Source organism: Temnothorax longispinosus, chromosome 10 (assembly GCF_030848805.1).
Source record: "Temnothorax longispinosus isolate EJ_2023e chromosome 10, Tlon_JGU_v1, whole genome shotgun sequence".
NCBI classification, from domain to species: domain Eukaryota; kingdom Metazoa; phylum Arthropoda; class Insecta; order Hymenoptera; family Formicidae; genus Temnothorax; species Temnothorax longispinosus.
In genome coordinates, this window is record NC_092367.1 from 17,838,952 (window position 1) to 17,851,098 (window position 12,147).

The 12,147-nt window shown below is 31.2% G+C and overlaps 2 protein-coding genes across 6 annotated transcripts; both read right to left on the reverse strand.

The window, feature by feature from the left end:
• Positions 1–50: 50 nt before the first annotated feature.
• Positions 51–3,211, reverse strand: LOC139820360 (podocan-like). Of its 2 annotated transcripts, none has more exons than XM_071790546.1 (3): positions 3,057–3,211; positions 2,011–2,094; positions 51–1,825 (listed from the first exon to the last, which is right to left on the reverse strand). In XM_071790546.1, the coding sequence occupies exons 2-3, from the start codon at positions 2,011–2,013 to the stop codon at positions 347–349; spliced, it is 1,482 nt and encodes a 493-aa protein (XP_071646647.1). In that variant the 5' UTR covers positions 2,014–2,094; positions 3,057–3,211; the 3' UTR covers positions 51–346. The 2 variants fall into 2 exon arrangements, with proteins under 2 accessions (XP_071646647.1, XP_071646646.1); XM_071790545.1 differs by having other exon boundaries at positions 2,011–2,112.
• Positions 3,212–3,935: 724 nt separating this feature from the next.
• On the reverse strand, positions 3,936–12,081 carry LOC139820361 (elongation factor 1-delta-like). Of its 4 annotated transcripts, none has more exons than XM_071790549.1 (9): positions 11,895–12,056; positions 9,121–9,275; positions 7,916–8,395; positions 6,621–6,719; positions 6,085–6,175; positions 5,230–5,445; positions 4,820–4,885; positions 4,627–4,752; positions 3,936–4,549 (listed from the first exon to the last, which is right to left on the reverse strand). In XM_071790549.1, the coding sequence occupies exons 2-9, from the start codon at positions 9,226–9,228 to the stop codon at positions 4,395–4,397; spliced, it is 1,341 nt and encodes a 446-aa protein (XP_071646650.1). In that variant the 5' UTR covers positions 9,229–9,275; positions 11,895–12,056; the 3' UTR covers positions 3,936–4,394. The 4 variants fall into 4 exon arrangements, with proteins under 4 accessions (XP_071646650.1, XP_071646651.1, XP_071646648.1 ...); XM_071790550.1 differs by having other exon boundaries at positions 4,820–4,889; positions 5,234–5,445; positions 7,916–8,377; positions 11,895–12,054; XM_071790547.1 differs by having other exon boundaries at positions 4,820–4,889; positions 5,234–5,445; positions 11,895–12,054.
• Between the last annotated feature and the right edge of the window lie 66 nt (positions 12,082–12,147).

Here is a 12,147-nt window from a genome sequence, read left to right on the forward strand (position 1 = left end):
ATTCTATAATATATATATATATATATATATATATATATATATATATATAAAATATATATGACATCATAATCAAAGATCACACAATATATGATTAACAAATAGTAACTATATACTAACTATAACTAACTACAAATTCAGTATTTTTATAGTGAATTAAGACAATTTTATATATAATACAGGTATAATATATGGGATTACAAACTATTCAATGTTGATAAATGATAAGTTTAATTTTCAATGCATAGAAAAATCTTGTAGTATTAGTTAAAATTCCATTATTTCTAGTAAACAAAGAAAATACTATTCATATATGTCTACAGTATTAAAATTTTAATTTTATCGTGGATCAATATCCATAATAATCTCTCAATGGCACTGGTGTGATCGGTGTCCATTTTGAAAAACTTGACCTGTTTATCAAGTCAATAGTAAGATTTTGCGGTAAACTTTCAAAATATTTAACATTCAGATGTGCTAATGGATTCGTCGGTAAATATATTTTTATTAATGACAACGTATTTGTAAGCGACAAAGACTCCAGTGAAGTAAATTCATTATCGCTCAAATCCAAATATTCTAAAGATACGAGAGATTCTGCCCATCCTTCTGGCAGAAAACTTAACTTATTCCTCGACAGATCTAATTTCATTAAGACAGAAAGATTAGCGAATGTTTCAACATCGATCTCATTAATTTGATTCCCTCCTAACACCAATGTCGTTAATTTCGGCATTTGCATGAAGTCATTTGACATTAATTTTGTTATGTTATTGTCATTAATATACAAAATGCTAACTCCTATTTCATTTGAGATATGCGGAACATTTTCAAGTTTGTTTTGGCTTAGATCGAGCGTCTTCAAGTACTGCAAATTTGCAAATGTCTCCGGTTGTAAATAAATTATGTCATTAACGGCCAAGTTTAGGTAGACTAATTTGTTGTTATCTTGAAAAGCGTTCGGTTCAATGCTCTTAATACGATTTGTGGAAACGGAAAGATAGAGTAGATCCTTCAGACCAGCCATCGATAGGGTCGGTTTAAACCAATTGCTAATGTAATTGAAATTATTGTTATCCAAGTTCAATGCTAACAATTTGTCCGCTATGTTCCACTCGAAGGATTCAAGTTTATTGTTATGCAGATCAAGAAAGTATAAACTATTCGGCAGCAATTTTAAGAAATTGGTCTCCTGTATGTTGTTTTCAGAAAGATCCAGAATCTCTAACTTGGGAAATGGGATTTTTTGTGTAATTGTCGAAACCGTTGTATAAGCAAAAAGGGCTTCAGAAAATGGAGTTTCCGGAGAAAAATGCAGATCGTAGATAGAATTTTGACGAAGAGATAACATTTCTAAGTTAGGATATTCGCCGAAAATCTGAACTATATAATTATTATATGAACTATACATGGCTGCATTCACTGCATTGTTCATAACGAGAACCTGTAACGTATAATGACCTCCAAAACTAAAGAAATTTGACGCGTGTAATCTATTATAAGAAAGAAACAAGTGTGTTAAATTTGGAAGTTTGTTGAAAGCGCCTCTTTCAATGTTCTCAATATGATTTTCCTCAAGATTGAGACAAGTAATTATAGGACTGCTGATAAAATCCTTGTTGATATTAGAGATTGCTACGTTAAAATCCAAAGAATTTACTTCATTTTCACATGGAAGTAGAGATAACTTGTCCACGAGATTTGGAAAATTTATGACATCGCTGGCTATAATTGATTTAATGTTTTGATGTATTGATGTAGACTGTATTAGTGTGGACCAGCAAATAAACATGATAATAGTAAAGACAAGCTTCATGATGGCCAATTTCTGTAAATATAGTAGAAAACGTCTGTTTCAGAATTGTAATAAAAAAATGACTTGTGATTTAAATGTAATAGTTATAATAAATTAAATTAACACTCACTAAAAATACTTTTTTTCTTATATAAAATGTGTATAAAATTTATAATTCACTGTAAAATTTCTTTTAAAATATCAAATATGTGGCATACCATTTTTAGAATACTTTCTTCAAAAGATGCAAACTTTTGCGAAGTTATTTTTGGTGTATCTTCCGCAAGGACGTATTTCGAACACTGGAACGAACAGTTATGCTGTAAAGTTAGTTAACTCAGGAAATTGATACATAATTTCGCTGACCTTAGATTTAGATACCGGAATTACGATAATAACGCTTTGCGTTGCATATATGGAAGTATCTGATTTCTTTTGAGTAAAGTTATGCAGTGTATCACATAGACGAACAAATAAAATTAAAATTATGATTAACGACCGTAGTAAGTTTTAAGTGAGATGTTAAATAAATTAATCAAATATATATATAATCCGTAAAACAATTTTTTGTCACTTTTTCTTTAAAACTTATTATTATTTTATATATATTACGCGTTATACAAAGAAAATCATTTTCTGATAATTAATAATATATGCGGTGATAAAGTGCGGGATTAAAGTGTGCAAATGCATCGATTGCAATTAAATCGAAACCAATATTTTGGAAAAATCCTAAAATTGAAAAAGAAATTCAAATAAAAATTGAGATGTTTGAAATAATATGCAAAAATAATAAACTCTGGCATAAAGCTATTTTTAATGGTTCACAACGAAAATTATTTTCGTTGTTTTTAATAAAAATATTAAATCTATTTCCAACACAAAATTTGCAGCCGTGTTGAGAACAAGATATGTATTTTACATATCTAAATATTCCTTTTTAATTATATAATTAATGATTTATTATATAATTTTTTAAATAGACCGAAAAAATGCAAAATAGTTATTATATCTTTTTCATGTTAATAGATTTGATGCGTTTATATTGAATTGCATGTAAAAGAAAATATATATAATATATTATACAATTAACAAATTTATTCGTTAGCAGCTTTTTAAAATTCTTCGTCATAATTCGTAAGAAGAGACGCTAGTCTGCACAATTATTAGCCGAAAGTAGTCATGACATAAGTTTATAAAATTATACAAGAAACTATTTGAACGCAAAAAATAATAATAATTAGAAAGTGAGAGGACTAATTACCGATATTAAAGATGTTGCCGGGCCTATCTTGGTATGAATGATTTATCCACGAACAATTTAAGAATATGTTGACTAAATTATAAATTCAATTAGCTCTCATCTTTTTCAAGGATGATGACTCTTCTCTGGCACGGACTCGATTGAAATCCCACTTCTTTCTCTTTGGCTGTGTTCGGAGAGCGCGCTATCTGCGTTAATGTGTCGAATCATTCTATCCTTATTTTAATTTAATGAACAATAAAGATAGAATGACACAATAGTGCTGATAGCGCGCTCTCCGAACACAGCTCTCCGGAAACCAGCCTTCGGTTTTCCCCTCTTTGATTCTCCCCTCCTTCCACTTTCTATCTTTATCTATCTTTCCAAGCTCTTAATTCATTACACGCTATTATTAACTATTCAATCTCTAAAATTGTATCGATATATTAAGGAAATCAAAATTTCTTTTATTTTTATTTAAAAATATTACTTGCGCAATATATTTGTAGGATATCTAATATCTGATGAATGTGTGAGTTCAGTTTTATGTTGCTAGGAAGGCTCTCTTCGAGCTGGCGTTTCGTCTGAATGTTTATATTATTGACATTTTTTATATCTCTTTATCCCTTATCAAGAGGAAGAGGAAAAAAAAAAGATAAATGGAGAAAGAGGTATGGTTAGAAGCATATTGTTTGAGAGAAGTGTGGCGTGATGGTCCTTATCGCTGATGAAAGAGAACATTAGTATAACGAGATACATTATTAGTAATAAATAATGTTGTTTTACTTTAAAATCTTTAAATATATGTAATTTAGAAATAGACAATGTGTTTCTAGTTAAAATTTAAATAATAATTTACGCAACATGCAATTAAAAATCAGAAATTACTGGACACATGTATTGCATTGGCCAAATAATTTTTATTTAAGATAACAATATGAGAACATAAAGTAGTAAAAGGTAACTTCACTTTTAGTAGAAACAATCTGCTGCAATTTATTCAGAAATATATATATATATATATATATATATATATATATATAATAAATAAAAGATAAAAGTTTAATTTTGACATTTACAATATCACAAGGATTAACAATATCAAATATCTTTAATTTATTTAAATCTGCCAAATTTACTGTTGAATCTGCTTTTTATATTTTGCAAGCTTTTAGACAGTCAGATTGTAATAACATCTAGTTTTAGAATATCTTTATCTTTTGACTTAATGCGGCAAAACTCGCATGTAAACAGTTTTCGATTATAAATACTGCTAATGGAATGCAGAAATGGCACATAGACCCATGCTTATTTTCGACTATACCGCCACGCACTTTTTATAGTTTCGTTCTAGTTTCTTTACACTTTGTTGAAAGCCGCGATATCGACGCTTTGCACGTAATCCTCGAGTTCTTGAATCTGTTCTGTCAACCAATCTACCGACACTTTGTCGTCTTCCACGACGCACGAAATCTGTAGCTTGTGAATTCCAAAAGCGAGCGGCACAAGTTTAGCTATGAAAGAAGGATATACCTTAAACTATAGAGTTCGTACGTAATATTAATGACCGAAAAATATTATGGAAACTTACAAGCACCCCAGAGAAGACCGTCAGTCTCGATCTTCCGCACCGCCTTTTCCATTTCTTTCATGTCCGTCTCGTCGTCCCACGGTTTCACATCCAGGATGATACTTGATTTAGCTATCAAGACTGGTTCTGTAAGATACATGTCGATTAATAATGATAGATAACATATTATGGATAATTGAGCTGCGTTACATACTTTTAGACTTCTTTGCAGCATATGCAGCAAGTCGTTCTTCCCTAATCTTGGCAGCCTCTGTATCCTCTCCCTATCAAATCAAATGTAGCAAGATGTTTCGTAAGCGATAGTTATAAAAACAGACGGATTTCATAATTCGCGAAAGAACACTATTATATACTGGATTTATATGAATGTGAAAAAAGTGCTAATATTGGATGAAACAGTATTATGGGAATATCTGGTGTATGTCAAAAAAATAAATGTCACAATTTTATATAAATATAAATTCGCATATTTTAACATTCATGTTAGTTTATGAATATCAGTGTGTAGTGTTTAGTTACTTCTGTGTCATACGAAATTAAACTTAAACATTCGCCTTAGAGACAAAGAGACCAATTAATACCATTTCTACTGTCTTTGCTCACTTGCCTCTGAATCGGAACCAAACAGATCAATATCGTCATCGTCATCTCCTTTTTCTTTGCTCTGCTTCTGCTCATACTCTGGTTCCTCAGGTTTCGCAGGACAAATTGCTATGTAAGGTACGCGTGCCTCGAGGCTTTCCAAACGTTCTTCCAAAGTTTCAACAGTTTTCACGCGATTCACCAATTTTTCAACAGTACTCTTCAGGTCCTGAATGACTATTCAAAAAGATTTTCAAGTCTTGATACATATTCGTTCGATTATGCTTGCTATTAATCTATAAGACTGTGTATCGATACAATAGCGGAAAATTATTGCAGTTTGATATTTCTTTTGTGTTATCTTACCTAATATATATTTTTGACTAACATATTTTTATATTTACATAATGTTTTAAAAGAATAATCAAAAAAGTGTATAATAGCAATAGCTAAGACTCATAATTGTGTATTGTCAGATACATTTAGTTCGTGCTAAAATTATTTTAGGTGCGACATATAACTACATAATTCATGGAATAAAATAAATTATTGATAATTAGCTTTATTTGCTGGCATGTGATATGTGATTTGAAACTATATGTATTATATACAATATATCTTAGCATCTATATGATCAGATATATTATATCTATAATATATCTAATACATCTTATAAAAATATTTAATTAATAGAATTATAAACGAAAGAAATAACAAATGTAATAAATTATTAAATGTATTAAATTATTACCTGAATTTTTCATTACTTATTGCTGATAGTTTTCATATAGAACTTTTTGACATAGAGAACTAATATTTGCATGTATCATAATACTTGTAATAATTATAATAATTAGTAATATGTAATATACGTACTATTTCGGAGATCCTGATTTTCTTTTTCAAGTTTGACGACACGAGGTGTAACATCTTGATTTGTATGGGCAAGTGCTGCAAGATCATCCATCTGAAAAATATTATTTAATGTTCTAAAAATTATACTTCTTACTCTAGTACTGAGATAATTAGTTGGATAAAACACAATATGGAATAAATTTGATTGTTGGTCTTATTCAGATCCATGAAAATTCTAACATTCAATAAAATGTTTTTATAATTAATACATGAATGTATTAGTAATATTAATAATTTATTGTCAATAGTACGTTAATATACGACAGACATTTTCATGAGACTAAGGAAAGATATTTAATCGTTATTTTACAAACGTAAAATCCTTTTTCATTTAATATTCATTTTTTTATATTCGCAACATTAGTTTTATATTCTAAAATGCCTAAGAAGCGATGAAAGGCGATGCGAGAATAGACTTAAATAATAACGTTATATTAGTAAGCAGATTGTGTGAAAATTATGTTATAAAGAGCGAGCTAAGAGAGTGCAGTACTCACACACTGTAAAGACTGTTTAATATGCTGCCGAGCCTTCGCAACCTCATTGGCCAAACTTCCAGCAGCGGACAAGATTGGGCAAGTGGACTGTTGAGCTCCCTGCATCCACCGAGATTAAAAGTAAGCTCACACCCAGATTGATTATTCAAAACGACTACATGCCATATCTCCACTAAAGTTTACTTTGCATTAATAACATTAACAAAATCAAATATTAATTGAAGATCAGGATATACAGATATATGTATACAACAGAATATTATAATGTTTCTTGGTTCTCTAAAGACTTCTCTCTTTCTTTTTAATAACAATAACAATTTCTAATAACGGTATTGATACAAATAAGCATTACTCTTTTGTAGTAAAAATATTAATTAGACGTTATTAATTTCATTAAAAGAAGACATATATTTTTATTTTTATGGAAAATATAAATAAAAGCTACAATTATATAAATATTTTCAAACCATTATCGAATACCCATTTTTAGATATTTATTAAACAAACACACATGTGGAGATAGACATTACACATATTATAGCGGAAGTATTAAGAAGTGGAACAATACTATATTTTTTTAAATATAAAAATGCGGCAATGCGGACAATGTACCACAAAAATCAACAGTATTTACAAATTAAAGTAAGTACGTCTTTATTAGCATATGTTTTTATAGAGAAAGAAATGCGGGAAAACTTACTGAATTATTAACTATGAATAAACATGCAATTAAAAACTCATAGAATACACAAATACAAAAAAGGAAACAGAAAATTATCTCAAGCATTTCTATTTTTTAGCGATGTTAGTACTATTAAGCAAGCTGTTTAAGAGTTGGCAACGTTAGAAAGCTCAAAAGCATCTTTAAATAAAAAAAATAAAATTTGTAATTTTATTCTATTGACAAAAGTGCTAGAATGATAGTTTATAATCAAATTAAAATAAACTTTAAGCCTTTTGCGAATACAACAGGCGCTTCTTTGTTATTTAAATAACCAAAAATGTGTAGATACATCACTAGCGATGATACATGCATATACCATGCATATTTATAGCAAGCAAAGAAATACACATGCATATTGTTACAGTAAAGCTGTCAGTACAAGACGAAAGTAAAATGGAACAAAGAAACAGATGCCATTCTTTTAATTGCAAAACGTAACACGACGCGCTTTTCTACGATAGTATAATGAAATAAAATTAACGTAAAGTCAACTGAAGATACAATTCGTCTATATCGCGTCGAGATACAGAGATACTGAACAGTAACCCACAGATTGCATTGAAGCATATACCTGATCGGGCAATTGTTCTTTATTCCTCGCGAATGGCACTGCAGTTTCTTTATTTCCCCCGACATCGTTTCCTCCACTTCCCCTATTTTTATTTTTCGTATCTTCCTTATTCCTTTTCTCTTTAGCCTCTTTCGCGTTATACTTTTTAGATTTCTCGTTCAGAGAAGCATTCTCCTTCTCCTTCGCGTTATCCCTCGCGCTATTGAATTTCTCGCTTGTCTTTGCATTTTCTTTATTCTGCATGTTGCACACGTCCGCGGCATCTTTATTGACTTTTGCGTTTCTTCCTTGGCATTTGGAATGTTTCATATTCGATTCATTCGACTCATGAGCTAGCTTGTTGTCTTTAGACTTTTCAGCCTTCGATTTCAATGCATTAGTATTGATTAGATCTTGGCACTTGTCAGGTATAGAATTGTCAGACTTAAGCGTGCAGCCTCCCGCAATCTTACGAGACACCACCTTGAAACATGTTCCAAGCTATGCAAGTATAGATCAACGTCTTCCAAATAACGCAAGAAGCAAAAACAAAATCATTTCTTTTGTGCAACTGATACATACAACTGCTACTCGACATATATTATAATTAAACACGTTCATGTAATCATGTAGTGTTTAAATGTGTTGAAATATATAAGCATTAGATGTATAATTGCTTGAATTATCGAGAGATATGAAAGAAACGTGACTTATGATGTTAAAAAGATCACAATACTATTTTATTAGTTTATTTTTAAAAATATAGAAATAAGTTTGAGATAAGCTGAAAAAAAATTTTACGTTTCTCACTGTACAAAATTTCTACCGACACCTTGTGAAGTATGAAGAGAGAAAGAGAGCAAAGGTAATTTTGTTATCACCAGATATTCCCGCGTATGTGTGTTAGAAATGTTAGTAAGTTATACAGTAACACAAACATGATGCATACACAAACATAAAAAAATGACAAACGCGCACTAGCTATGGATGCTATGATTAAGACTAGTAATAATCCACTTGATGAATTATGAATGTACTTTCTCAAAGGAAAGATTTTAAAAAACAAAACTCGATGTTATATACTTAATATTCATGATTATTGAAGGTAAATGATTTACCCAATGATCAATATGTTTAAACATTTTTTACTCTATCCCATTCCCTGCCGACAACTCTCTTTATTTATTGAGCAGTGGATGATCGCAGCAATAACAACAATTCCTTACCTTGTTCATTTTCTCATAATACTGCCGTTCTGCTCTGTCGTAGGTTGGCTTATCGAACCATACCTTTTCTTTAGTTAGCGCAATGCTTGCCATTGTAGGAGTTGTCATCTCTTTTTCGGTACTTTACTTTTATGAAGCAAAAATGCTATGAATTTCTGCAAACAAGATAAGAGAAGCAAGATATAAAAAAAAAGGTTCAATTTGCATGCGGTAGTAAATATGGTTCTTCGAATTACTCCTCTCATACCGCGTTCAAGACTCAGTTTAAGAATAAGAATATCATTAATTAGTATAACATTCATTATATTTTATTGTATAAAAATACAAACTTTTATATCTAATATAATATAACAGTAACGTATCTGTTAACGGCGCGTAATTATAAGCTTAATACAATTAGAGAATCAAAATTAGCAAAAATTGAGAACAAATTATCTATTAACTTAAGAGAGAATTATCATCATCATTATTATTAGATACCTAGCGGTTTACCTTTAACTTCGCGCTTAAGAATTTAACATGTGTTTTTAATAATTTTAAACTGCATCGCCCCTTTCTTTTTTAATTTTACTTTTAATTTCACGTAGCAAATAAAATACTCTGTATTTTGCATCTTCTGGACATACACAAGGATATATATCCTCTGGTTTAAAGTATCGTATAAATTCCTCAAGTTCATGACAAGAAGCATGTGTGGAGTAACACACATTAAACGTCCTGTTCCTAGTACAATCCCATTCTCCAACTACACTCGTATCCCTGCCCCTCCATTTCATTACTGACGGTACAACAATTAATATATCCTTCTCGAGGATATCGGTACGACATTTCAAACCGTTCAGGTTTAGAACGTCTAGTTTCCCCATACATGCATGTATACGCGTAGCGAATGGATTATTTGTAATGTGATGTTCCAAGTCACCGATACGACAATAGCTCTCATATACGTAATCCATAACGTGAATAGGTAAGTTTAAAAATTTTGACAGCTTCCTGTAGAGATACTCAGAACCATATGTAGCGGAACATTCCAGAATAACGACATTCCTTGGGCTTTTATCTAGCCATTCCTTCACAACTTTATACATCACATTCATACTGTCTATTCTTGTCGGGAAATAGGCAAAATCGCGATCCAAAAATGTTGTGTCTAAGTACATTTTGGCAAGCTTCTTTGGATAGCTATTATTGAAATCTATGTGATGCAGCGGACTTATTTTTCCGTAATCTTTTGGATTGATTCTAAAATCTCCAGTATATAATATTAATTTATTCATTTTTTCAAAAAGAAACATCACAGAGCCGGGACAATGTCCAGCAGGAATACATGTTACATAAAGAACAGTCTTTTCATCGTCACCTACGCTTTTATACTCAATTTCGAATTTTTTTTTTATCTCAATGTCCTTTACGCAGGTTTCTGAATTATCATACTTAGCTTCTAAGAATACTTTACTGATAGGACTACAATAAAGGTACTTTTTATGCTGTCTTAAATGTTCAAAAAATGCATAGTTCAAGCCTTTCATATGATCAGTGTGACAATGGCTAAGAAAATACGCAGAGGATTTCAAGTTTTCTCCATCAAAACGATCCACCGAGATGCCTGGTATCTCCTCGATAAGCCCAAGGAACGTTGACATTCTGATGCATAAAATGTTCCTGTAATGAAGAATCCAGATATCAATCAAGCTGACGGAAGCATGTTTAATGCGTAATAAGGTAATAACAACATGGAGTGACAAACCATTAAGAATAAATAAATCATTTAATTGAAAGCTGCTGAAGATTTGTATTTAATAAATCTTTTTTAAAACACTTAATTAACATTTAGCTCGCCTAAACAAAGATGTTCTAAATGACACAACAAATAAAAATCTGATTATATTTGCAAACACAATTGTGCCTGCCAACTCTATCTAAGCAAATATATCCTTTGTGTTATCAAAAGTTATTAAATATCACACAAAGATCATAATTTTGTAAAATATTTAAGATTTAGTTGAAATTAAATAATGCATGATGTATATATTACATAAATTATCTTTGGTTAATAAGAAATGGGCAAAATTTGACAACAAATTACGCTGTAGTTATCGAGAACCAAGGTCGTAACAACCAATTCGACCTCGATGAAATGCTCTTCCCATCTTTTGCGCCAACTGAAGCTTGGAGCAAAAAACCAGAGTAAAAATAATTAAACAGATGTTATAAAGTTACACCCAATTATAAAATATTTAAATATATAAATGTTATGTATGTTAATTAATATCTAATCTAATATATATGTAAGATTAGATAAATTAATATCTAAAATATAAGATACACATATTTTAGATTAGATATTTGAAGGTTAAGTGCTTCGTTCACCTTGATACCTACTTCACAAAATCTGAAATAATTGCATAAAAGAATATAAAAGAATGTTTGAATTTCTATTCTACGTTCGTTAATACAACCAGGTTACCGAATCGTCTACCGAATACGGAGATCTTGAAAAAATCGCCGAATTAGATGCTTGCACGTACATACACGTTCGCTCGTTTTTAATTGAAATAGCTGATGGATATTATTGTAAGACTCGACGGACCGATCTTCCCTCGAAATTTCATTGAGATATAATACGTGCAGCGTATCTCACCCCGATCTACCATCAGTATCGATCGGCGAGTTCGCACGCATTCGCAAATTTTTCGGAACGATTCAGCCAGATGGTACGTAAGCGAGAATCGAGGGAGAATCGGTTCCGCGCAATTATTCTGTCAAAGATATACCTCGAGCCGCGTCCAAATACCGAAATTGGCTCCAATAATCGTTCCAAAATCGTGGCCAAAATTGCAGTACGTGCCGGAGGAAACGTGCAAAGGTACGAGGATACCAGATTCCAGACTACGACTTTCCTGCTTTCCTCTCCTCCTTCCACCACGTGCAGCAAATTTCTCTATTGGATACCAAGAGCGTTCTGAAACTCACCGGGAAAGATTCACTCTACCGTGGGAGGAGCCATTCCTTCTCGCATCTGACCTT